Genomic DNA, 23,128 nt, shown 5'->3' on the forward strand with positions numbered 1-23,128 from the left:
TATTAATAATACTATAGTATAAAATCGAGCTTTTAAAGAAAACAGATATTAAAAAAGTATTTTAAATATAAAAACAGTTTTTTTTTTTCTAAATTTTATCTATGTTAAAAAATATTAGCAACATTAACAGTAAAATTTGTTTAAAAATGTTATTAAATGTTATATTAGAAAAGATTTAATAAATATATCTTATAAAAATCTATAAAAATACATTAATTGTAATATCTGCTTCTTAATAAACATATTATGCATAATTTATATGTATATATTATAATGTATATAAAGTCTTTTATAATTGAAAGACTTTGATGTCAATGGCATTAGTAAATATTCAAAATATATTAACTAATATTTTAACTAATATTGAATATAAATATATATTAAACTTATACTTTACATAAATATATTTATAAAATATCAAAAAATGAAAAATGTATATAAAAATTTCTTTTATTTAGATATATAAAAATTGTAAAACTTTTTTAAAACTTTTTATACCTTTTTTAAATTTAATAATTCAAAAATTTTTCAATTGAATAAAATAAAGATAGATATATGTAATCTTATTGAAATATAAAATTAAATCTAATTTTTATTATATTTGTTATATTACTAAAATTATGTTAAAAAATCATATAATTCACTGTTATTTTTAACAGTGATAAACACTTTCTTATGTACATAAAAAGAAAAGGTACATAATAGAATATAAATGGTAACTCTTTAATTTCCTATTATATAACTAAAATCTATATATATAAATATTATGACATATAATTTTCAGTATACTGGCAAGACACACGGTCATCAAATAATTTGAATCAAGTTACGGACGGGTCTTGACTAAAATTATCTATATCTGAAGAAAGTATAAGTTTATTTAAATTATAAGGTGGTCTTTTTGGTTTCGGAGGAGGAGTAGGTGGTTTCGTTTGAATATCAAGATCATCAGTAGGAGTTGGTAATTTGTTTTTTGACCATTGTCCTAATGACCGGTTAAAATTATTTAAACTACCTGTTCCGTAATGTTGAATAGGTAATTCTTCTGGAAGATTACAATAATCAGCTTCGCGAGTTTTCATAGGTAAAGGTGGAGGTGGATCATCTTCAGAGGCTGTACTATCTGTAGTACCAATACTGTCTCTATTTCCTTTCCCTAAGCTACTCAAATCCATTCCATTATTTATATTCCTTAAATATGGTTGAGATTGTCCAGACAAGCGATTACTTATTCTTCTTTCTTTTTCTACTTCTGATCTTAAAGGACGTTTAGGCGTTAACTAGAAAAATTTTAATATTATTTTTGTTGTTGTTGTTATATTTATTATCATTATTATTATTATTATTACTACTATTATTATTACTACTACTACTATTATTATTACCGTTATTATTATAACAATATTAATTATACCGAAATGTTACCTCTTGACGAAGTTCAAATTTCGGAGTAGAAAGAAAACTAGATATTGATGGAGTAGCAGGGATTGATGTAATTTGTGATACATCTGTTGTAGTATACCATTGACTCGTCGGTTGATCATTTTTTGTCGATGCAATTGAATCACTTTTGCGTGAACTTCTTCGCTTCGAATCTTTCTTTTTATTTGTTCCTGGACTTGGACTTCCTAGTGCCTTTTGTAGAGATGCCGTTGACAATATGTGTGAACGTATTGAAGAATTCCTGTATAATAATAACTGTTATTATTATCTAATTATGAGAATATCTACTTATATTAATAATTAAAATTTTAATATTATACTAATATAATAGCACACTATTTACCTATTTAGCATAATAGTCGGTTGTGTTATAGAACTTGTTTTATCCAGGGACAAACATGGTAATAACAAATAATACAAAAAATATCATGCAAATAAAAAATAGAATAAAAGAAGAAAAAAAGAAATAATATATAAATACTATTTTTAAGACATATATGTATATATGTAATATTTTTTCTTGTTTTTTATTTTCAATTTTTAGAAACATTCTTATAAAATATTTGATTAATTTAAATAATATAAAAATAGTTAAATAAAAAATAATTTTGAAATAATATATTAAATGACTTATTAGTCAAAATATATAAAAAAAATAAGCAAGATATAAATAAAGATTTGTGCACATATATACACATGTGTACATATACAAAAATTGCTAGGTACGGAGAAAGGATAATAGGATATTGTGTTTATCAGGCCCAACGGCAAAATTCCTGAAATTATAGATAAATTATTCTAATATCTATTCGAAATATGAAAATGATATGAAATTAGAAAAATATTTTTGGATTAATATTTAACCAATTTTTTTATCAAAATAATCAATTATTAAATAATTTATTTAAAAATAAATTTTTAATAAAATTATCAATAAACAAATATTATGATATAAACAAATGAATATATAAAATAGTACATATAAAAATAAAAAAAAATATATATAACATAAAACTGAATAATATTGACAATAAATTTTAAAAACTATATATAAAATAGAAAATAAAAAGAAACCAAACAAGTTAATTATAGCATAAGTATTTTTATGCATCATTATCATCATTATCATCATCATCATCATCATAATATCTTTACCTTGACAAACTGATGTTTTGAGTACCAGATGAAGGCGTGCTGTTATTAAAATTGAATGAGGCGAGCGACTTGAATGTTGCAACTTGGGATCTTGTAAGAGAAGATACCCTGGAGTGAGTTCCACAGCTGGACGAGATAATTACAAAGTGACCACATAACATTATAATAAAAGATATGAAAAAATTATGTAGGAAGCATTTTACATGTTTTTATATGAATTTGTTATGAATTTTAGTCAACTTTTTTTTTTGCATGCATATCAGTTATAATAAATATAAATAATATTTTAAAACAAATGTATTAATGTATCAATTATAATCCCATAAAAATATGCAATAATAATATAGAAAGAAATGAGCAAAAATGTTAGTACAAATATTTGCAGAAAAATTGCAAAAAATTACATAATATTATACATTAACATATTATTATATAAATATATATTACTTACTCTGTATTTATATTTGATTCAGATAATCGATGAATCTCGCCTCTTGAAGCTTGATGTCGTCGCATCGTAACAGATTGAGTTAAATTTTCAATTTGTAAATCACATGTCTATAATACATATATATAATTAATTTTTTAAAAAATATATATACATATATATAATTTTTTCAAAAAATAAATTTTCTTTAATAAAAAATATAAATATCTTACTCTTTTTCCGTATTTTGCTTCTACTTGATTTCGCATTGACGCAAAACATTGTTCCAAACGCTGATGAAACGGAGTTAATTCAGGTGGAGCACGCATTTTATGTAATTGAACACCAATACTTAATAATGGAATTTGTTCAGCAATTAATCCTTCTAATTTCAAAAGATCAGAACTTTCTTCTAAATGAGAATTGCGATATTCAGAATTGAGAAATGCTTTCTCATAATTATCTATACCACCCATAACTGCTGGATCTAATATACCATTTAATTTCATGCTAAGCGGATTTAACGGAAGATTATTATCAGCTTTATGTGCTAAGATCAAATCTCTTAATGCAATATTTGTAGCTTCCATTGTTTCAATTGCATTGCGAAGAGGACTAACTAAATAGGTTTCACTGGATGTAACAGGAAAACATCTAAGAATACCCGGCAAAGGATGACTCGTAACGAGTACTGTTCTTTCTAACCATAATGAAGCAAATTCATTATTAATAATAGTATTCATATCTTTTTCTTTATCACCAGAATTTACAGTAGTCGAAATTATATCTTTCTTTGGTGCTGGTCTTGAAAAGCGGAAACGCTGAACATCGTTTACTCGATGATATCTTAAATATATATAAATTTTTTATTTGAATTTAAAAAAATTTTAAATTTCATGAATTTCATAAATATATATTATTAAATCATATTTTACCTCAATACTGCCTCTGCAGTTATAGGTTTCCCACTAAGTCGATGTCTTTTCTCATCCATTAATGGATCTACTCTATTGATTTGAACATATTGATGATTAGATTCTAACATTTCCGAAGTAGGAGGAGACAATTTATTCATTTGTTCTGCATTTGGTAACTGATTTAATGTTCGCGAACAAAAATCACTGAGACGTTCATATTCTTTCCCACGATAAATAAATACCTGATTGATAATCATAATTAATAGCGGTGTGTGTGTGTGTGTGTGTGTGTGTGTGTGTGTGCGCGCGCGCGCGCGCGCGCGTACGTGCGTGCGTGTGTGTGTGTCAAATAATTATAGGTACAGAAATTTCTCATAACATACCTTGTTCTGTAAAAATGCCGGATGACCACGACCATAATATGCAACTCTAAAATATTCAGGCTCAGGTCTTAATTGTTTTACTATAGAATCGTAAAATTTGGCCATGCGCCTTAACAATACAGATAATTGTAAATAATCGAATGTTTCTTCTTCATATTGTGCAACTAATTCTTTACATATTCCAAGCGCACATTCCCACATTTTACCTTTATCAAAATATTCAATCATATCATTATATAATGCTTCTTTTAACTCACGGTGCGTTTGACATAATAAATATCTATGCGATTTTAAAAGTGGTGGTAATAGTTGATCGCTCCAAGCTAGTAATTGACTATGAAGTTTCAAAGAATATGCGGCTTCGGTATAGTTGTCACACTCTAAGTGTAACTCACAAAGCTTGTTTACATACCTAGAAAACAAAGACTATAACTTAGGATTCAATAATTTTAAAAATTATATATAACTTTAAAAAAAATGATTTGTTTTGATAAAATTATTGATTATATATATATATACCTAATATACATTTCTTTTCTATTTATTTCCGAATAAAATTCTAATAAGTTTACAATACATAGCATCCTATGTTCTTGAGATTCAGCGTGAATAATATCACGATATTGTAATAGGCGTTCCATAAGTTTAGCTACTGTATCAACAAAGCGTAATCCTTGTTCTCGCATAGTTGAGTGCTTTTCACAAAGATTACCCATTACTTGAATCCAAAGCAAACGAAATTGTTCATCCCCTCTGCCTCCCTCAACCTATAGAAATATATATGTAATTGATAAATCAACAAATATATAGAAGATATATATTATAACTTACTAATATATCTAATTTTGCAATCATTTCATTTTCATATTCTGTGAAATTAGCTTTTATGTGTGCAGGATCACGTTTTGTATCACCATATCCTTCAACAATACGTGAACTGTAAAATTCACATTGCATCATATCAAAAAATATAGGTATTGTTGCTTTTCTTAGCTCACTTTCTGGAATTAATGCCATTTCTAATATTGCTCCAACTAAAGCAGGAACAAACAATATTTTATGTTGTCCTAAATTAAACCACATAGATCGTATTTCAAATGCTGTTTCTCTATAAGAAAAAAAGTTCTTTTAATACTTATTGATAATATTTAAAAAATAAAATAATTTGATAATTCAGTATATACCTCCGCATATCATTATAACGCGAAACAATACGATTGCGTTTTGATGGTGTAAATGTTTCCAATTGTAGAGCTGGTTGAGTTAGAAACGCAATTGCACAATGGAAGAAATTAGACCAAGCTTGTTGTTCAAAATCAATAAAGAAATAATCCCTAATAGTACCCGAAAAATAACGCAATGATTTTAAGATTATACTATTTTGAAGCATTATCATTTCACACCAATCTTCTGGAAATACACTTTTTGATACTAAATCTTTAAATACAAGTAATATTTCCATAAGAAAATCAAGTAAATCAAATTTGGTTCCAAAATGATTTATATAAATTTCATAATGATGTTGTGTCATTTGTCTGAAATATATTAAACGCTTAGATCGCGTATATATTTTTTTAAAAAGATTTTTATTCCAATTTTCTACCTGAATATTGCTAACATAACTGAAACTAAATTACCCACTAATGGGTTTTCTCTATCCATTGATATAACTGTTTGGATAATAGTCCGTAAAGCAGTAAGCATAATTTCTTTTACATCCTGTACAGTGCTTCCTATATTTTTTCTAAATGTTAAATCCAAGATATCAGATAAAATCTTGACACACAATTCAACCTACATGAACATAAAATAAGAAATATTTCGCATCATCATTGTGGATTATCAATATTATTGTAAAAATAATTATAAAAAAAAAAAGAAACAAAAAATTTAAAACACAACAATAAACAGCATTCCTGTAAATCTAATATAAAATATTTATCATAAGTATAAAAGTAATATATCTTTCATGACATCAGCAATTACCGTGCCAATAATTCAAAATTTATTTGTAACATTCGAAATCACGATGTATTTCAACAATTACCTCTTCAGAATAGCCACGGTGCTGGTTGAGTCGATGTCGATTTTCGCCGAGCAGCCTGGCTACCTTCGCCACGCTATTTCCAGGCGTACTTGACAGCCCCTTTTATAGGCCAATAACCAAAACCAAACCAAACACAAAAATGAAATAGCCCTATGTTAGTGAGAATATTATGCCAATTTATGCGTAAAAAAATATAGTTATATCCTTAATATCGTCCATCACCTAAGAGAAATTGTATTACAAGACTGCATGCATAAACAATGCAGTGCCTCAAGCAATAGGATAGTTATAAAAAAAGTTGAAAAACTACATTGAATACAAGAATTTCTATACAAATTTTTTATAAGACTATTTCTTAAAGAGACTTTTTTACTTTAAAGACAGTGTGTTTTTATAACACACATTTAATCTGTGTAAAGTGAAAAGATAGATACACAATGAATAACTTACATTTTATGAATGAAAATTGGATATTTTATGATTACATGCTATATCAGGAAGTAAAAATGAATTCAATTCTCATGCTACAAAAATTTATAGAGGATGTCTTTGATTTCATTACATTTCTTTATATTATTTCTATTTCAAATTTACTATTTAGATTAATAGAATATTGTTTTATGAATATGTGTTAATAGAATATTATTATATTCAGAAACATCACAAAAAAATAAGACCTGATTTAAAAATATATCACAAAAAATAAAGACATCCTAATTTATAGAATAATATAAGATTAATGAAATTCATAGAAAGATGCGTGGCGGGAGGATGTCAGGCTGCACGGAAAGCACAAATAATGACACTATTCACAAGTTGTATAGCGAAATTTAAAATGCAAATCAGAAGCTTCATTCACATTTTAATTATATTAAATATACAAATATATTTACTTTTTTAAGTTTCATTATGACAACATTAATATGAATGAAGCTTCAACAAAAATTTCATCACTCAAAAACAATTTATATTTAAGAAATTCCCAATATATTAAATATAATAGCAATTTTTAATTATTTCATATGCATTTCAATGAATAATAATTCCATTTCTTGGTACTAAAGTTAATAAATTACAATTTTTAATAGCTAATATACACTACCTCTTCTTTAGCTTCCAATAAATCACGAACCAAAATAGTAATTCTAGGTAATAAAATTGCTCTACATTCTGCATTTAAAAAAAGAGGACTGTGAACAATATCATTTACAGTCATCATTTTTTGTTTAGTTAGTCTTCTCATTGGTAAAGTAATTAATAAATCAGTCAAAATTGTGCTCAATTGTTTGCCACTATATACCCGTAGCAAATGGGGTATAGTAGTTGGTAAATATTTTAGACATGCTCCTTGAACTAATAAAGTACTATCTGTTTCATGTCTCATAAGTTCAACAATAGATTTCAATAATTCCGTTAAAGTTTGAGAAAATTCCTCTTCATCTTGATTTAATCTATATATAATAGTATAAAAATAAGTAAAGATACTTTAATTATATATAATAATTTTTCAAATGATATAAAAAAAATAAAACATACGCAGTGAATAAAAGACGGGATTCTACAACAAATCTCATACAATATTGAAGACTTTTCATTGTTTTAAGCAATATATCGCGTTCTTGTCCATCATTATTAGTTGCATTATCTATACGTTTACGTAATACTGCAATCAATTTCTTGTATGCAAGTGTTGCAGAGAAACTCTCAGAAATATATAAATCCATTACTGGTTGAAAGTGTTGATATTTTCTATCAGACACAAGACCAATAATATATAATAAACATTCAAATACCATATCATCATAAATATCACTATCTGAATTACTCATTAATATGTTAAATAAAGCATCTAAAACATCCTAAAAAATAAATCTTGTATAATAAAATTGTGATAGATATTTTATTATATTTATTATGTATCTTTATATTTATATAATATAATATAAAAAAATTTACTACCTGTAAAAACTTTACTACTTCTTCACCATCAACTTTCATTAAAGCAATCAGAGATTCTTTTAAATCTGTATTGTGTGATGCCCAATTCAATAAACCCAATAAATCTACATTTTGCGTTAATTTTGTTGAACAAATATTAGTTGCTATTAAAAAACTATCTTTACTACTTAAAGTAAGTGCTCCTAATGTTGGTTTTTTTTCAATATTTAATTCAATCTAAAAAAAAAAAATAAATTTAATAAAATTAAATTTTGCAATATTTATATATAAAAACAATTTAATGTTGATATTAGTTTTACCAATTCACCCCTTGTTGATGGCAATTTCAAATATGAAATGTCAGTTTCTTCATATTTCTTTTGATCTAACTTGTAAACTAATAATTCATGTTGTATATCTTGCAAAGTTGTTCCATTACGTTGCATTAATTTAACATAACTTAAAGCAAAAGGTTTCTCAGATTTATCTTTTGCTTCATTTGAACTGCGATGTTTAAATGTAAATTTCAAATGAGCTTGTTTAAATTCTTCAATAGGTACAGCAATTTTAAATGTTTCACACCATCTAGGCTTATCTTCATGATAATAAATAACACTATGATATTCATCAATTAATAAAGCTCCACCACCCAATGTAATAACTCCTGGTATTGGTATACCAAATTCATTGCATACTTTAACCTATTAAAAGATACAATAATATAATAAAAAATTAAATCACAAACATATTTGAAAATATCAATTTCTAAATATTACTGACTGTAACTTCAACATTTTTGTCTGTAGATTTTGATCCCTTATTAAATTCACCACTAATCAATGTGAGATACAAATCATTTCTCACATCACCTGGTAAAATAACTTCTGGAAATCCCATTTTTCTTGCAATAGCAACATTACCAAGTACTAAATGTGGATTCTCATCGCGTACCTAAATATTAAATTCTTCATAAGTATTAAAATATATTTATAAAATTTATTTTTTATAAATATTAATTTTTTTTAAATTACTTACTTGCTTTGGATCTCCTCTAAGCAACTTTAAGCTAGTCCATAAACCCTGACCACCAGCAAAGCTGCCACTATTTCCATTACTATTTTTTTGAATATTTGTTTCTTTTTGGGAAAGAATTCTACGTAATGTGCCATCTAAACTTTCTTTCTCACAACATCTGAAACAATAAAGAAGAGCCAAACAAAACAGATCTATCTTATATATAATTATATTCATAATTTTATGAATATATTTAAAATATAAATTAAAATAAAATTTTATACTTACTGTAAAAATGGAATAAAATGATGATGATCTGAATCACCTTCAAGTTTACCATTGATATATGAAGTAATATCCATTGCTGCTACACCAAATGGTCTTCTCATATTTTCAGTATTTTTTATTTTTTGATTAGTTTGTGCTACACTTGAACGTCTGTGATCAGCATCTTTAGCTTCCATGCCTCCTATTCTAATTACATAACAAACTAAATAAACTTTATCTTTGGCTAAATCTCGAGAGCCAAGATCTGTGAATAAAACTCTAAGATTGTGAAGTTGATCTATATCTCTTGCAAGTCCTTCCTTACTCCATGATACTACATAATTTTCAGTAATTGCTTTCATTTCTCTACCATCATATAAAGTCAATAATAATTCTACATCTTCTGCCATTTTACATACAAAATTTCTTACACTAACAAAAAAGATATGTGAGTATACTGGTGTTTGTAGTTTTAAAGGCTTTTGTTTAGTATCATTAGTTGCTTTTTTTATTCTTTCTGCAGCTGTTTCATGATGATAATATAATTGAATTGTACTTGTTTCTTCAGGATTAAGAACATTTCCTTGATCATCACGGACAACCATATCCATACCTAATAATTGATTACCAGTATCAATTCTAGCTGTTGCTAATCTTTTCATATCCTTTAATTCATCCACTGTTAATGTGCCACTTAAAATTTTGCTTCTATATCCTATTAACTCTAAAATTTGTTGTTGCATTGTCCTAAAGTGCACAGAATGAATCTATCGATAATAAAAATTATATTAATTTCTTAATCATTAAATATAATTTCATTAATAAAATTTTATTAAATTAATAAAAATTTTATTAATAAAATTATATTATACAAACCACATATAAATGTTTCCAATGATGTCCCCATTCTCTTAAAACATTAGTAATTTCATGTATTAAACAGTCCATATTTTTTGATTGTTGTAATATATATATATAAGATTTTGGAAAAATTCCGAATGTCCCTTTAAATTTACTATGTCCATAATACCAATCTCCACATTCTTCTAATATTTGTACAATTTCTCCAACAGTTAATCGCATTGTATAAGGAGTTCCATGTACAAAATTATGAATAGCTATATATAATAGTAAACAATTAAAATAATTATTACAATAAAAATAATTTTTTAAAAATTATATATTTCAACAATTTAATTAAATATAATTTATTGAAATTTATTAATTTATTTAAAATTTAATAAATTTTATTAATTAAAATATAAAATAATTTACGTTAAAATATAAAAAAATAAAATAATGATTAAATAACTCATTTAATTATTAAATATTTATATATATTCATATTCATAATTATTAAAGACAATATAGATACTATATCATGCGGTTATTATATAAATGATAATGTCATGAACAATTATAGATCATTTGAATAACATCCGTTAATTAAATATTTTTGAATGATCGAAATAAGATTATTATTTATTTATTTATAATTAAAATAACGAGCAAAATTATTTATGTGTCATAAATTGATGTTTCGCGCGCAAAACAAAAACTAAAATTTTATCTGTTGGGGCACCTCCCAGGATGTTAGATCTTTACAAAGACTAAATTAGTAATATTCTGCAATTTATTTCTTACCTACTCCTAAATGTTCTTTAACTTGCTTCCATGCCATTGTCATTTTAATTAACAACTTATTATAATAAAATATATACACTAATTACATTTCGATTCGCACATTTGTTGTGCGAACAAAATACGACTCTTTTATCTTGACATCTAACACAACTATAATGGAAACAGGATGCTTAGTGCTTCAATATTATCACGATGATGGGAACACGAAGCAAATACACCATGAAATATATCCTAACTTATAGATATTCCAATGTACTGTATATTTTCTTATATTAGAAACCGCGAAATATAGAATTTCTTAAATTTACGTATACATTCATAAATTTTGAATAAAAGGTGTTTATATAAAATTTGTAATTATTTATTTTATATTTATAAAATAGTATTTCATGATTAAATAAAAATATATTAATAAATTAAGATAAATATATGTACAATTATAAATTATATTCTATTTAATATCAATTCGACACGTGTTAATTTAAAAGATAATAAAAATAGAATTGAAAATAAATTCCATTTATTTCATTATTTTATTATCACAAATTGAAAATTGCAGGTTTATTATTTTCAATTAAAATATTAAAAATATTTTTAATTTCATAATTTTTCCATATTTAATTTATTTATTTAAATTATCAGTTATGTTCTAATCAATAAAGTATAATATATATGCTAATGTACATGCCGAAAGCAAAGTCAGTTTAAAATTTTTTTGTCGTGGCAAATATTTTTATGTGCTGTACTTATCTTTTCTAAATTTAATATTTGACTATTTTTCACTCAATTTATAAAATTGATATATACATATATATATACGTATAAATTTTTATAAATTTTCATAATTGATCAAACGGTATTAATAATAAAATGATGCCGTTTTATGAATCTGATAAATTGACAGAGGATAAATCATTTAATGAGTAAGATAAAAATGTTTTTCGATTTTATTTAAACACAAAAATTATTTAAAATCAATTTCTAGATATTTACTTAAATATTTTATTATATTTTATTATTTTATGATATATTTTTTCTAGCATGACAATTGCACATCACGTGTATACTTTTTTAAAACAATCGTATATTGTTAAAAGTTAAATAGCTTTTAATATTTTATACATATATTTATATTTATGTAAATATTTATTGATTTTATAAATTCATAAAATATATTCATGTATTTTAATATAAATAAATATTAAAATAAATGAAAAAATGAATAAATATTTATATATTTTTTTTATGTATAAGAATATTGAAATTGTTTATTTTTAGTGGGGAATTTACATTATATGTAAATAATTTACCTGCAGAATTAAATAAGGTATATATGTATTTAATAATTTTATCATTTTTATCATATTAATATATTTGACTATTTATAAATTATTTAAATCATTAACAATTGTTTTTTTATTGTATATTTTATTTTTTTAATATAAAGTATGTAATAAATAATTATATAATAATATTTAAGATTTTTTAAAACATTATATTTAAAAATAATAATAAACATTAAAGTTTATATTTTATATTTTATATTTATGATTTGTGATTTATATTTATGATTTTTTAGCATGGATTATTACAAATTTTCAATCACTATGGACAAATCAAAGAATATTTTTATCGTCCAAATACTAATTGGGCTTATATTAGTTATAATACATATCGAGAAGCAGAAAATGCTATAAAAGATTTACATAATATACCACCATTACATTTGAAAGTATCATTTGCCAAAGAAAAAGATTTTAATGAAATTCAATCTGTAAAAACATCTACTACTAAAAATATTGAAGAAGAAAGTAAAAATGTTAGTGCAATACCTATTACATTAGCAGATAAGGAATTGTAAGTAAATATTTATATATATTCATATTATATACATATGTTCAATAACATAAGAAATCAATATTTATGAATATATATAGGATACAAACAACAAGAGGACGAGGCAAACCTTTAGATATATTTAAAAAAATTCAACCAAATCCAGGATTACCAAAGTACACTTATACATCAGATAATGATTTATTATATCCATATCCTTGTGAACCATATACATATAATCCATATGAAAATGCAGAACCTTATACAAATACAAATACATTATGGACAAGGTAATATTCAAAGTTTAGTAAAAAATATATTTAAATTATACATAAATTATATATAATATAAATTTTTATTAACATTATTTAACATTTTCAGAGGACAATTAACAATTACTCCAGATGGTAAGAGACATGTTTCACTTGGTCGAGGTTATACATTATATGAAATTCCAGAACCTAATCCTGAAATTCATAATCATATTAACAAAGTATATGAAAAACGTAATTCTGTAAGTATATTATTGAATAATAAATTAAAAAAATAAAATAGAATACTTTTAATAATAATTTAATAATATATAATATTATGTAATAGGGTTTATATGAGTATGGAAAAGATATGTTACAAAATGCAATTGGAACATGTAAAATATGTTTGAAAAAGACAAAATATACTTGTGAAAAATGCCATACATTTTACTGTAGCAGAAATTGTCAAGTAGCTGATTGGTCACAACATAAAATAGAATGTGCTATACCGTATGTATTTTCTCATATCATATGACAAATTAAAAATATGAAAATTTTTTATTTTCTTTGCTTTTTAAAATTTTATGTTTTTCATACTTTATTTTTAGAGCTTTAGTAACATCTATGCATTCTATGTCTATATTTCAATCAAATAATGAAGAACAAATGTCTACTAGAAATATTTCTAATATTCAAATACCTTTACGACGACCAAAAAAATTAATAAACACAATAACAAATTCGAACGAAATTTCTCATACTGTTTCAGAAAATAAAAATATGGATAATATATCTGGTACAATTAATAACAATAATGAAAATAATAACGATTCAAAATATTTAGTTACAAAAACGATTAATCAACAGAAGACACATAAAAAAAATGAAATAAGCATTGAAGGAAATAATTCTTTTTTATGTAAACAATCAATTAATGAAATTTTTAACAATAATAAAAGCATAGAAGAAATAGATAGTCAAGAAAATGTTAGAAAATGGCAAAAATTTAATGAAAATGATGTAATGATGATGGAAAATGAAATATCTTTTTGTAATAATACATTTTTATCCAAAATAAAATTTACTGATGTAACAATAATAATGAAAGAAGGTTGTGAATATTGGGTCCAAAAAGTAGAAGATCAGAATTCTATTTCTCAATTAATGACTGAATTACAAAAGGAAGCACAAAATGCACAAAAAATAGAACCAGTAATTGGAAATATTTGTGCTATAGAATATGAAGGTGTATGGCATAGAGCTGTAATTACATGTTTAAATCCCGTAAAAGTACATTATATAGATTATGGTAATGAAGAAATTGCTCAAACAAATGATTTTCGTAAAATTGATAAATATAGAAATATTCCAAAATTTTGTACTAAAATTCGATTATCACAAAAAGCATATGAAAAATATAAGAATCTTAAATTTGAGGATGTAATAAGTGTGAAAATGATATCAATTGATTCTAATAAAATTATTAATGTTGAAGTTCAAAATGAAAATGATATTTCAAGTTTAGAAATAATTGAAAAAATGGATATTTCAACCAATGTAAAAATTGATAAAAATGTGATTTCTTCAAAAATAATAACTGATAATAAACTATCAAGTTCTTTAAATAAAGTAAAAAGTATAATAAGTGCAATATCTGTTGGAGAAAATGGTATTCTAGAAATTCATGCAGAAATAAAAAATGATACCTACAGTATTACATTACTACCTAACAATGCAATACCTGATTATGAAAAATTATTAACAGAATTACCTATAATGTGTGCAAAAGCAGAATGTTCAAATCATAAGTATATATTAATAGTATATTATGCTATTAGAAATTTTTTTTATTTATAAGATTTTAATTTATAAATTTTTTAATTTTTCTAGACCAAATGTAGGAGATTTAATATGTGGTCAAAGATTTGATGGTGATTGGCTTAGAGGCTATATTTTATCTCTTACACCACCTTTAAAAATGGTTATAATAGATGAAGCTAGAATAATGCCAATTAATAAAACTGTAACATGTGATAAAACTTTTTCAAATATTTATGCATTTGGTGCAATATGTGAAATAACTGATACTAAACATAAATTTAAGGTCTAAAATATTTAATATATAAAGTATATATAATATTTATTTTTATATATAATTATAATTATAATTATAATTTATAGGAAGGTGATCATTATGAATTTAAAGTTATAGCACAAAATATTAATAATGAACAACATGAAATTGAAATAGAAATTTCGAATATTTCGAAAAATCAAGATAAATTAAAAGCTATTGTAAAACCTTGGATACCAATGCCTGAACAAAAAGGATTACAATATGCTGAATTGAAAAGTGGATCTGAGGTATATAAATTGCAATTTTAATTTTAATAAAAAAAATAATTATTGCATTTAATATCTATTTTTAACTTGAATACAAAAAATTTTTATAGATAACAGGAAAATAGTTCTTATAAAAAATTAATTTTTTAGGTATGCCTTACTTCTTATAGAAGTCACAATGTTTTATATGCTCGTTCTTTAGATACTGCAGAATTAGAACATTATAATTATGTTATGCAAAATATTGCAAAATGCGCTCAAACATGTATGTATGATATTAAATAATATAATAGGAAGTAAATATTTAATATAAAATTATTTTTTTTTTATAATAGCTCCATTTTTTAAAAAACCACCAGTTGTGGGAGAGATGGTAATTGCTAAATTTGCAGATGAAAATTATTATCGTGCAATTGTTACTAAAATACAGGATAATGAAATTGTAATTTCATATATTGATTTTGGTAATACAGAAGTTACGAATATAAAAAAACTTAAAATTTTATCTGATAATTTAAAACAGGTATGTCATTATATTATAGTTATAATTATGATAGAATGTAATTAAAAATTCTAATATTTAATATTTTTAAAGCTTCGATCTTGTACAACAAAGATTGTCCTAAAAGATGTTCCTATAGATATTCCTATGACAAAAGAAGTAAGTGATTATTTAAATTATTTAACAGGAACTGAAGTTCCTTTATTGTGTACATTTGATGGTGTACCTTCCAAAGATGGTGTATATCTTAAACTTCATAATGGAGAAAATGTTAACAAAGTAATAAGTGAATTACTTGTACCTACATCAAAGAAATTTGAAGAAGGTAATTATTAAAAATTATATATTTACATAAATTTATAATTAAATGTTTTCATTGAATAACATTATTTGAATTAATATTGATTTTTTTTTTATAGATAAGACATGTTATATGGCGGGTGATTTAAGTACTATTGACTTAGGAAATATTGGTGATATTGTTGAAGCACTTGTATTATATCCTATTGATGATGGTTATAAATATGCAATATGTCCATTAGATTATGATTTAATGACTCATGTTTTTGATATAATGCCAAAAAAAGTAACTTTTATAATTCAATAAGATTTTATTACAATTTAAAATAAATGCATAACATATTTTTATTATTTTAATGTTTTTAAAGATGACTGAATATTGCGAAGCAAATGATTACTATATTCCTCGTGATACTGAACTTTGTCTTGCTTTTTATGATGGTGGATGGTATCGTGCCATATGTATAAGTCGTAGCTATACTCCTACAACAAGTGCTGTGTTTTTTGTTGATTTTGGAAATACTGAATTTATTGATCATAAAGATATACGACTTATGCCAAAGGATTTTATGAGTCCTTATGCACTTGCAAATATTTGTAATATTATTAGTAAGTAATATATATTTATTATAATATATTTGAATCAATATAGACATTATAAATTATAATATGATTTTATAGATGTTGCAGCTATTAATGACAATGGACAGTATTCTACCGAAATAGAAGAGAGAATCAAAGAATTAGTTGTTCCTGATAATTGTATTAAAATAAAGATTGTTGATCATGATTTGGAATCTGGAATATACAATGTGGAATTACCATTTATTCGAGATAAATTAATTGAAGAGAATTTGATATCAGCTTGAAAAAAAGATGATATATAACTCATTAGCATTTTAATTAAAATGTTTAAAATTAAAATTATTAAAATATTTTTAAATATAATAGTATAAGTATTTTTGTAAAAGTATTTTTATATTTTTATATGCTGTTCTACATTTCTTTACTAAACTAAGTTTCATTTAATATTCCAAAAACTTCATTTATTAATCAGCGATTATAGTTTGTTATTTAATTGCTATATAAGATTGAAAGATTTTTTTGAATATTATTTTATATTTTATTTTTGTTATCTTTTATTTTATTTTAATAGACTATTGTCTTCAAAAAATGATTTTTGTGATTTGAAAAATGTTAATATGTTAAGAAAAAATATATTTTATATTTTGTGTACAATTTATAATAAATATAAAATAAAAATAAAAATTCTCTTCCTTAATATAATTAATATTAAAACTAAATTTATTAATTATTATTTTTTTTAATAAAAATGTATATTATTTTAACTATAATTTTTAATGAGTTTAATGATCTATTTAAATTATCATGTTGATTTTTTGATATTAACGTTCCTAACCTCTTTTACAATCATTTGACTAACCTTCCTTGATGTATCTATTCAGATGACAGATCGCTATAAGCAACTCTGATTTAAATAATACGAGGCTTCCATATACTAGAAATAATAAATAATGAATGTTCAAATAAGACATCCGTATGAAGGTTTATTACATAAATATACTAATGCCATGAAAGGATGGCAATATCGTTGGTTTATACTTAAACCAGAGACTGGTGAATTACATTATTTTCTTAGTGAATCTGAAAAAAATCAACGACCACGATGTTCAATATATTTAGCTGGTGCAGTGATTGCACCAAGTGATGAAGATTCTAATACCTTCACTGTCAATTCTGCTACAGGTACTTGAAATATATTAAATAACATTATTAGGTTACAAATTCAAATAATATAGTATTTTTATATTAATGTAGGTGATATGATAAAATTAAGAGCAACAGATGCACGGGCTCGGCAAGAATGGGTTGACAAATTGCGAGCTGTTACAGAAATGTATACTAGAGCAATAGCTAGTAGCCATCCTCCTTTACCTCCAAGAGAACATTCTACCAATTCCAATAGAAATCCAGTTGCTAAACTGGAAGTTTTAGATGCATTTGCCAATTGTCAAGAACAATTACGCAAAGTAGAAAAACATAATCTTGCATTAGCACAAACTATTGAGAACTCAAATTTAAACTTAGATCCTGATTTATTAGTTCTTAAAGCAACTGCACATACTACTTTACATACATTAAATCAATGTCTCAATATCTTATACCAATAATTTATTAGAAGTTTTAATATCATTGATTAAAGACAGACAAAAATTTGTTTATCTTTGATTATTAAAATGTATTTAATGCATTTTAATTTGTATAGGATATATTTTTAATTTATTACCGACAATCCAGCTATATGATCTTCCAATCAGTGCTAAAAAACAATTTGCCTTCTTATTAAATAATTAATAAAAATAAAAAAAAAATTACTATGTTTATAAGACTTTTAAATATAAGGCCTTTTTATGTTAAAGATTGTTTCAAATCTTTAAATAAAAAGGAATTATATATATATATATATATATATAAATTGAAGATGAGACTAGAATTGGATAAATATTTGTGATTATTACATAACATATTAATAAAAATATAAATAATTATATATGTATAGTATAATTATTACTATTAAAGCATTTATTATTAAATATAAATGCTTCAATAAAGATAATGTTCATGAAGTTTAAAATATTTTTTCAATTCAAATTTATATTAACGTTGACGAGATAAAAAGAAAAAACCGAAGCTACAATTTCCTTAAAAAAATAAATGTCAAGGATTCAAAATTAGGTGAAGGTAAACAAGCAAGTATTTTATCTTGCTTAGAGACAGATTCGATCAGTTTCGTTATTACGTGGTTCTCGTAAAGATCATAACATTTATATATTTGATATATAAATTTTATTTGATGTAGTTAATAACTACGATAATAAATCGAAATTTACAAAATAATAATAAGTTTTAGATTTCTTTTTAAAAAATTATTTTTGTGCTTTAAATTTATGATAGTATTTAATGATTATTCAAAAGTGAGTTGAAATTACATAAAAAAATTTGAAAAAAGATAAAATAAATCCTAAAAGAACTATGTCTGTTGCGTATACCTCAAAACTTTTAACTGAAGCTGCAGGTGTAAAAATTTATATGACAGAAGAACATACATCAATTGATACAATTACAGGAAAAATTTGTCTAATATTAAAAAATATAAAAGAAGCTAAAGCACTTGGTAAATCTTGCGGATTTCATTTAACGAAATCGAAATGGGATCCTTATCCATGGATAAATCATATTGAAGTCGACAGTCTTGCCGATATAGCAGGGCTTAGGTAAGAATAAAAAAAATGGTGAAATAAATATATAAAATTTAAATATTTAAAATTGTTTGTTGCTACGTTTTTAGAGTTGGTGATTGTTTAATTAGTATTGACGGAAAAGATTTATTAGGATTAAAAATAAAACAAATAGCGGAATTGATCCATCATTATCAAGAATGTAATTTAAAATTGTCTATTTGGAGATTTATCGAAGAAGAAAAAGAAAAAGAGACAGGTATAGCTGTGAAAGGACCATTACCAGAAGTAGCTTGCAAACTTGCAAATGCATTAGCTGGAGTGGTGTGTAATTTAATATTTTTTAAAATATTAAATATTAAAATATTTTTAAATATATATTACAATATTTTATAAAAATAATTATTATATTTGTTTAGATACGAGTTTTAGAATGTCCAATTTGTCTCGAAAGTTCATTATCTCCAGTCTCTCAATGTGTTCACGGTCATATCATTTGTGTTGGATGTAGATCAAGGACATCTCGTTGTCCAATTTGTAGAGTTAGATTAGGTCAAGGGAGATGTTTGCTTGCGGATAAACTTAATAAGATATTTCGGGATATTTTTGATATTAAAGATAATTTATACAATAAAGCAGAATGTCATACAAAAAATCTTCGAGATCATCTTTTTGGAAAAAATAAAAAGAAAGAATTAACGCAAGTAGCAGGAAAAACTAATAGTATAAATTCGAAAACGTATCAACTATTATTAAATAAATTATTTCGTGGTGGATTGGAAAAAGCTGCTTCAGCAGATAATTTAACAGTAGTTTCTAATGAAAAATCAAAAGCAAATGTTGCATTTATAAATCTAAATATTGACGAACGTTTAAGTTTATATGATCGAACGAAATCTGCAAGTACTGGAGAATTATCAAAAGAAACGATAAAGAATATTGGTAATAATCATTTAAAAATTAATGCACCAAATGTATCAGTATCAAGTAATAACAGTTTAATGTCCAATATATCTACTACACCAATTTGGAGAGACTCTATAGATTCTATATCCTGTACTGAAATAATATGTCCGCTTTTAAAGCAAAGTGGATGTAAAAATATTATTACATCTGATGCAGTATTAGAACATTTGAGTGAAATTCACGAAATACCACAAGTTCATTTTTATTCTATTTGTGCAAAACTTCCAATACCTCTTCCATTTGGTTCAGAAGCTGTTTATATATTACACTATGGTGAAGATCTTTTTTTCTTTCAGGTATATTTATCGATTTTGTTAAATTTATTTATTACATGTAAAAAATAATTAAATAAAAAATGTTTTGAATATACAGTATGAAGATGAAATTGTTTGGATTACTAGTACTATAGGAAGAAAAACATCATGGAAATGGATTTTGTATGGTCAAGGAGAAAATGGTACTGAAATAAAAATATGCAGAAATGTTGCTAGTCTAATAACTCCTTTGGTATTATCATCACAACACACTGCACCATTGCCAAATGCTTTGTTATTACACACATTAAATATACAGTTAATAGAATGTCTCTCACATGAACAATTAGAAATATAAAAAAATATATAAATTTTAAAAAGTAATAAAATTGTTCATTTTTATTGACAAAAATTAACAAGTACATTCTAATATAATCTAGTATAATATATTTTAGTATAAAAATTTGACATAATATCACAATATTAATATAAGAATATTTATGTAAATAATATTAACATTTACATATAATAAAAGAGTATAATCTTGTATTAAGATCAATATTTAATAAAATGAAATTAATAAAATATCTATTATTATGAGATATACAAATAGATAATATATGAATTTCTTAATTTTTAAAGCATATGTGAAAGACTTAAAATTTATATAAGTATGTATTATGGTGTTTTATGTAATATATCATCCATATATGGTTTGAAAAATTCAAGTTGTCCAGTTTTGATTGCTTGACCTGCCATAATATCATATGCATATTTTAATACAGCCAAATAGTTTTCTTTCCCAACAATACTTAATTGAACATTGAATACATGAGTATCACAGGAAGGCATTATTTTCTTTGCAACTGGCATACAAAGCATTCTTTTTTTTATATCAGGTTGTACATCTGTCACTTCAGCTTCTTCTTTCTTCTTATCTCTTTTGGGACAACTACAAACTCTAACAGGAAGTCTTCTTCGACCTAAAATTCTTTTATTACGATCTTCCAAAGTAAAAATTAATTCTGTTGGTCTACGATTCATACCAGATGGACAACTATTTTTACATAAAAATTTAAAACATACTGGAACATATTGTGATCCAGGTTGTGGTCTATTAAGAGGTATTATTATAGACAAATGTTCATTTCTTTCTTCATACATGGTAAGATGATGTGTACATCTAACAACATGTTTAATTACTCTGGGATCCACATCTCTATTACTTGGATTATTTGGTGCCATGTGATTATGACATCTTCTAACTGGATCACTAGCATATTGATCTAAACTAAAAACCATAGCAGTACGTAAAAGAAATCCATCCTCAGGTGGTTCCCATTTAACACGTAGTGGTAATGTTTCTTCCATGACAATAAACACTTTTTTTAATGTTTGAGAATACTAAATAAAATAAATTGAATCAAATATACATTACATATTAAGTTTTTATACATATGATTAATAATATTTCAATTATATACTTACAACCCAATGTTTACTAGAATCTTGATTAACTAATAAAATCTGAAAATTATGACGACCGGGAAATTCTTCTCTTACTGGAATAGGAGGATCAAGTTCTTGAAAATATTCTTCTTCCTCTTCATCTTTCATTTGTTTTTCTTCTTCTATATATTGTTGTGTTAAATCATATTTTTCTTCCGTTTTATCTTCTGTTATACTTTGAAACCAAAATGAGGGTACAAATCCACTAAATCAAATAATATATAATGACATATAATATTTAATATAGAGAAAACTAAAATAGTGAAGCGCATAAGAATGTTGTAATAATTATTACATATCAACATTTCTTACATATCCTTCACAATTATTTTGTAATCTTCTTCACCTAATATATCAGACTCTTGTGAGTCTGAAAATCCATTCGTAGTGGTCATATTCCATAAAATATTTATTATTTGTGTAACAACAAATCATTAAACTTAAATCACGTTGCTCTAAAAAGATGCCATTTATATCCGCGGGAATATCCTTTGTTAAAATAATAGTTGATTTTCAATCGATTATAAAATCATTCTTAATGTAGATTTTCATGAAATAATATTTTTTTTAACTGGATTTTTTACTTGATTAAATAAAATAATATTTAATAAAATTTTACAATAATTAGAAAAAATAAAAAAATTGTATTTTTAATTATTTTAAAAATTA

At 24.1% G+C, this 23,128-nt stretch overlaps 5 protein-coding genes across 12 annotated transcripts; 3 read left to right on the forward strand and 2 right to left on the reverse strand.

Moving 5' to 3' along the window:
- Positions 1-603: 603 nt before the first annotated feature.
- LOC725248 (dedicator of cytokinesis protein 1) lies at positions 604-11,445 on the reverse strand. 5 transcript variants are annotated; one of them, XM_026445350.1, is made up of 21 exons: positions 11,236-11,443; positions 10,468-10,709; positions 9,613-10,358; positions 9,346-9,499; positions 9,091-9,261; positions 8,631-9,011; positions 8,332-8,547; positions 7,909-8,231; positions 7,475-7,823; positions 6,373-6,471; positions 5,929-6,119; positions 5,510-5,860; positions 5,157-5,433; positions 4,845-5,092; positions 4,326-4,737; positions 3,961-4,184; positions 3,259-3,871; positions 3,050-3,156; positions 2,599-2,724; positions 1,426-1,684; positions 604-1,280 (listed from the first exon to the last, which is right to left on the reverse strand). In XM_026445350.1, the coding sequence occupies exons 1-21, from the start codon at positions 11,276-11,278 to the stop codon at positions 822-824; spliced, it is 5,991 nt and encodes a 1,996-aa protein (XP_026301135.1). In that variant the 5' UTR covers positions 11,279-11,443; the 3' UTR covers positions 604-821. The 5 variants fall into 5 exon arrangements, with proteins under 5 accessions (XP_026301135.1, XP_016772317.2, XP_026301136.1 ...); XM_016916828.2 differs by having other exon boundaries at positions 9,346-9,502; XM_026445351.1 differs by lacking the exon at positions 6,373-6,471 and having other exon boundaries at positions 9,346-9,502.
- Positions 11,446-12,024: 579 nt separating this feature from the next.
- On the forward strand, positions 12,025-17,492 carry LOC100576625. The gene is made up of 16 exons (XM_026445360.1): positions 12,025-12,158; positions 12,514-12,562; positions 12,815-13,092; positions 13,173-13,361; positions 13,453-13,585; positions 13,672-13,835; positions 13,934-14,121; positions 14,227-15,133; positions 15,216-15,429; positions 15,507-15,689; positions 15,819-15,933; positions 16,004-16,191; positions 16,264-16,495; positions 16,590-16,756; positions 16,839-17,079; positions 17,152-17,492. Exons 1-16 carry the CDS (start codon positions 12,106-12,108, stop codon positions 17,337-17,339), a joined length of 3,489 nt encoding a protein of 1,162 aa, XP_026301145.1. The 5' UTR covers positions 12,025-12,105; the 3' UTR covers positions 17,340-17,492.
- A 422-nt stretch (positions 17,493-17,914) lies between these two features.
- Positions 17,915-18,852, forward strand: LOC552690 (oxysterol-binding protein-related protein 11). Its single transcript, XM_625064.6, has 2 exons — positions 17,915-18,237; positions 18,310-18,852. Exons 1-2 carry the CDS (start codon positions 18,006-18,008, stop codon positions 18,660-18,662), a joined length of 585 nt encoding a protein of 194 aa, XP_625067.1. The 5' UTR covers positions 17,915-18,005; the 3' UTR covers positions 18,663-18,852.
- A 186-nt stretch (positions 18,853-19,038) lies between these two features.
- On the forward strand, positions 19,039-21,334 carry LOC408542. 2 transcript variants are annotated; one of them, XM_392088.6, is made up of 4 exons: positions 19,039-19,766; positions 19,841-20,054; positions 20,150-20,992; positions 21,069-21,334. In XM_392088.6, the coding sequence occupies exons 1-4, from the start codon at positions 19,525-19,527 to the stop codon at positions 21,306-21,308; spliced, it is 1,539 nt and encodes a 512-aa protein (XP_392088.3). In that variant the 5' UTR covers positions 19,039-19,524; the 3' UTR covers positions 21,309-21,334. The 2 variants fall into 2 exon arrangements, with proteins under 2 accessions (XP_392088.3, XP_006561047.1); XM_006560984.3 differs by having other exon boundaries at positions 19,040-19,766; positions 20,150-20,969; positions 21,069-21,192.
- Positions 21,335-21,577: 243 nt separating this feature from the next.
- On the reverse strand, positions 21,578-22,963 carry LOC100577122 (cellular tumor antigen p53). Of its 3 annotated transcripts, none has more exons than XM_006560982.3 (3): positions 22,806-22,963; positions 22,439-22,664; positions 21,578-22,354 (listed from the first exon to the last, which is right to left on the reverse strand). In XM_006560982.3, the coding sequence occupies exons 2-3, from the start codon at positions 22,565-22,567 to the stop codon at positions 21,629-21,631; spliced, it is 855 nt and encodes a 284-aa protein (XP_006561045.1). In that variant the 5' UTR covers positions 22,568-22,664; positions 22,806-22,963; the 3' UTR covers positions 21,578-21,628. The 3 variants fall into 3 exon arrangements, with proteins under 3 accessions (XP_006561045.1, XP_003249792.1, XP_016772359.1); XM_003249744.4 differs by having other exon boundaries at positions 22,772-22,963; XM_016916870.2 differs by having other exon boundaries at positions 22,755-22,899.
- Between the last annotated feature and the right edge of the window lie 165 nt (positions 22,964-23,128).

Source organism: Apis mellifera, linkage group LG15 (genome assembly GCF_003254395.2).
Source record: "Apis mellifera strain DH4 linkage group LG15, Amel_HAv3.1, whole genome shotgun sequence".
Taxonomy (NCBI): domain Eukaryota; kingdom Metazoa; phylum Arthropoda; class Insecta; order Hymenoptera; family Apidae; genus Apis; species Apis mellifera.

Excerpts from the sequence above, each read along its gene's own strand:
- LOC725248 (XM_016916828.2), bottom strand. The coding sequence starts at position 11,278 with ATGACAATGGCATGGAAGCAAGTTAAAGAACATTTAGGAGTAG. Across the intron at positions 4,185-4,325 it reads CGGCATTTTTACAGAACAAG|GTATTTATTTATCGTGGGAA; the intron begins GTATGTTATGAG and ends ATTATCAATCAG. Across the intron at positions 1,281-1,425 it reads AATTTGAACTTCGTCAAGAG|TTAACGCCTAAACGTCCTTT; the intron begins GTAACATTTCGG and ends AAATTTTTCTAG.
- LOC100576625 (XM_026445360.1), top strand. The coding sequence starts at position 12,106 with ATGATGCCGTTTTATGAATCTGATAAATTGACAGAGGATAAATCATTT. Across the intron at positions 13,586-13,671 it reads TATATGAAAAACGTAATTCT|GGTTTATATGAGTATGGAAA; the intron begins GTAAGTATATTA and ends ATTATGTAATAG. Across the intron at positions 15,134-15,215 it reads GCAGAATGTTCAAATCATAA|ACCAAATGTAGGAGATTTAA; the intron begins GTATATATTAAT and ends TAATTTTTCTAG.
- LOC552690 (XM_625064.6), top strand. The coding sequence starts at position 18,006 with ATGAATGTTCAAATAAGACATCCGTATGAAGGTTTATTACATAAATAT. Across the intron at positions 18,238-18,309 it reads CACTGTCAATTCTGCTACAG|GTGATATGATAAAATTAAGA; the intron begins GTACTTGAAATA and ends ATATTAATGTAG.
- LOC408542 (XM_392088.6), top strand. The coding sequence starts at position 19,525 with ATGTCTGTTGCGTATACCTCAAAACTTTTAACTGAAGCTGCAGGTGTA. Across the intron at positions 19,767-19,840 it reads GCCGATATAGCAGGGCTTAG|AGTTGGTGATTGTTTAATTA; the intron begins GTAAGAATAAAA and ends CTACGTTTTTAG. Across the intron at positions 20,993-21,068 it reads AAGATCTTTTTTTCTTTCAG|TATGAAGATGAAATTGTTTG; the intron begins GTATATTTATCG and ends TTGAATATACAG.
- LOC100577122 (XM_003249744.4), bottom strand. The coding sequence starts at position 22,854 with ATGACCACTACGAATGGATTTTCAGACTCACAAGAGTCTGATATATTA. Across the intron at positions 22,665-22,771 it reads AAAATAATTGTGAAGGATAT|TGGATTTGTACCCTCATTTT; the intron begins GTAAGAAATGTT and ends TATTTGATTTAG. Across the intron at positions 22,355-22,438 it reads ATTCTAGTAAACATTGGGTT|TATTCTCAAACATTAAAAAA; the intron begins GTAAGTATATAA and ends TATTTTATTTAG.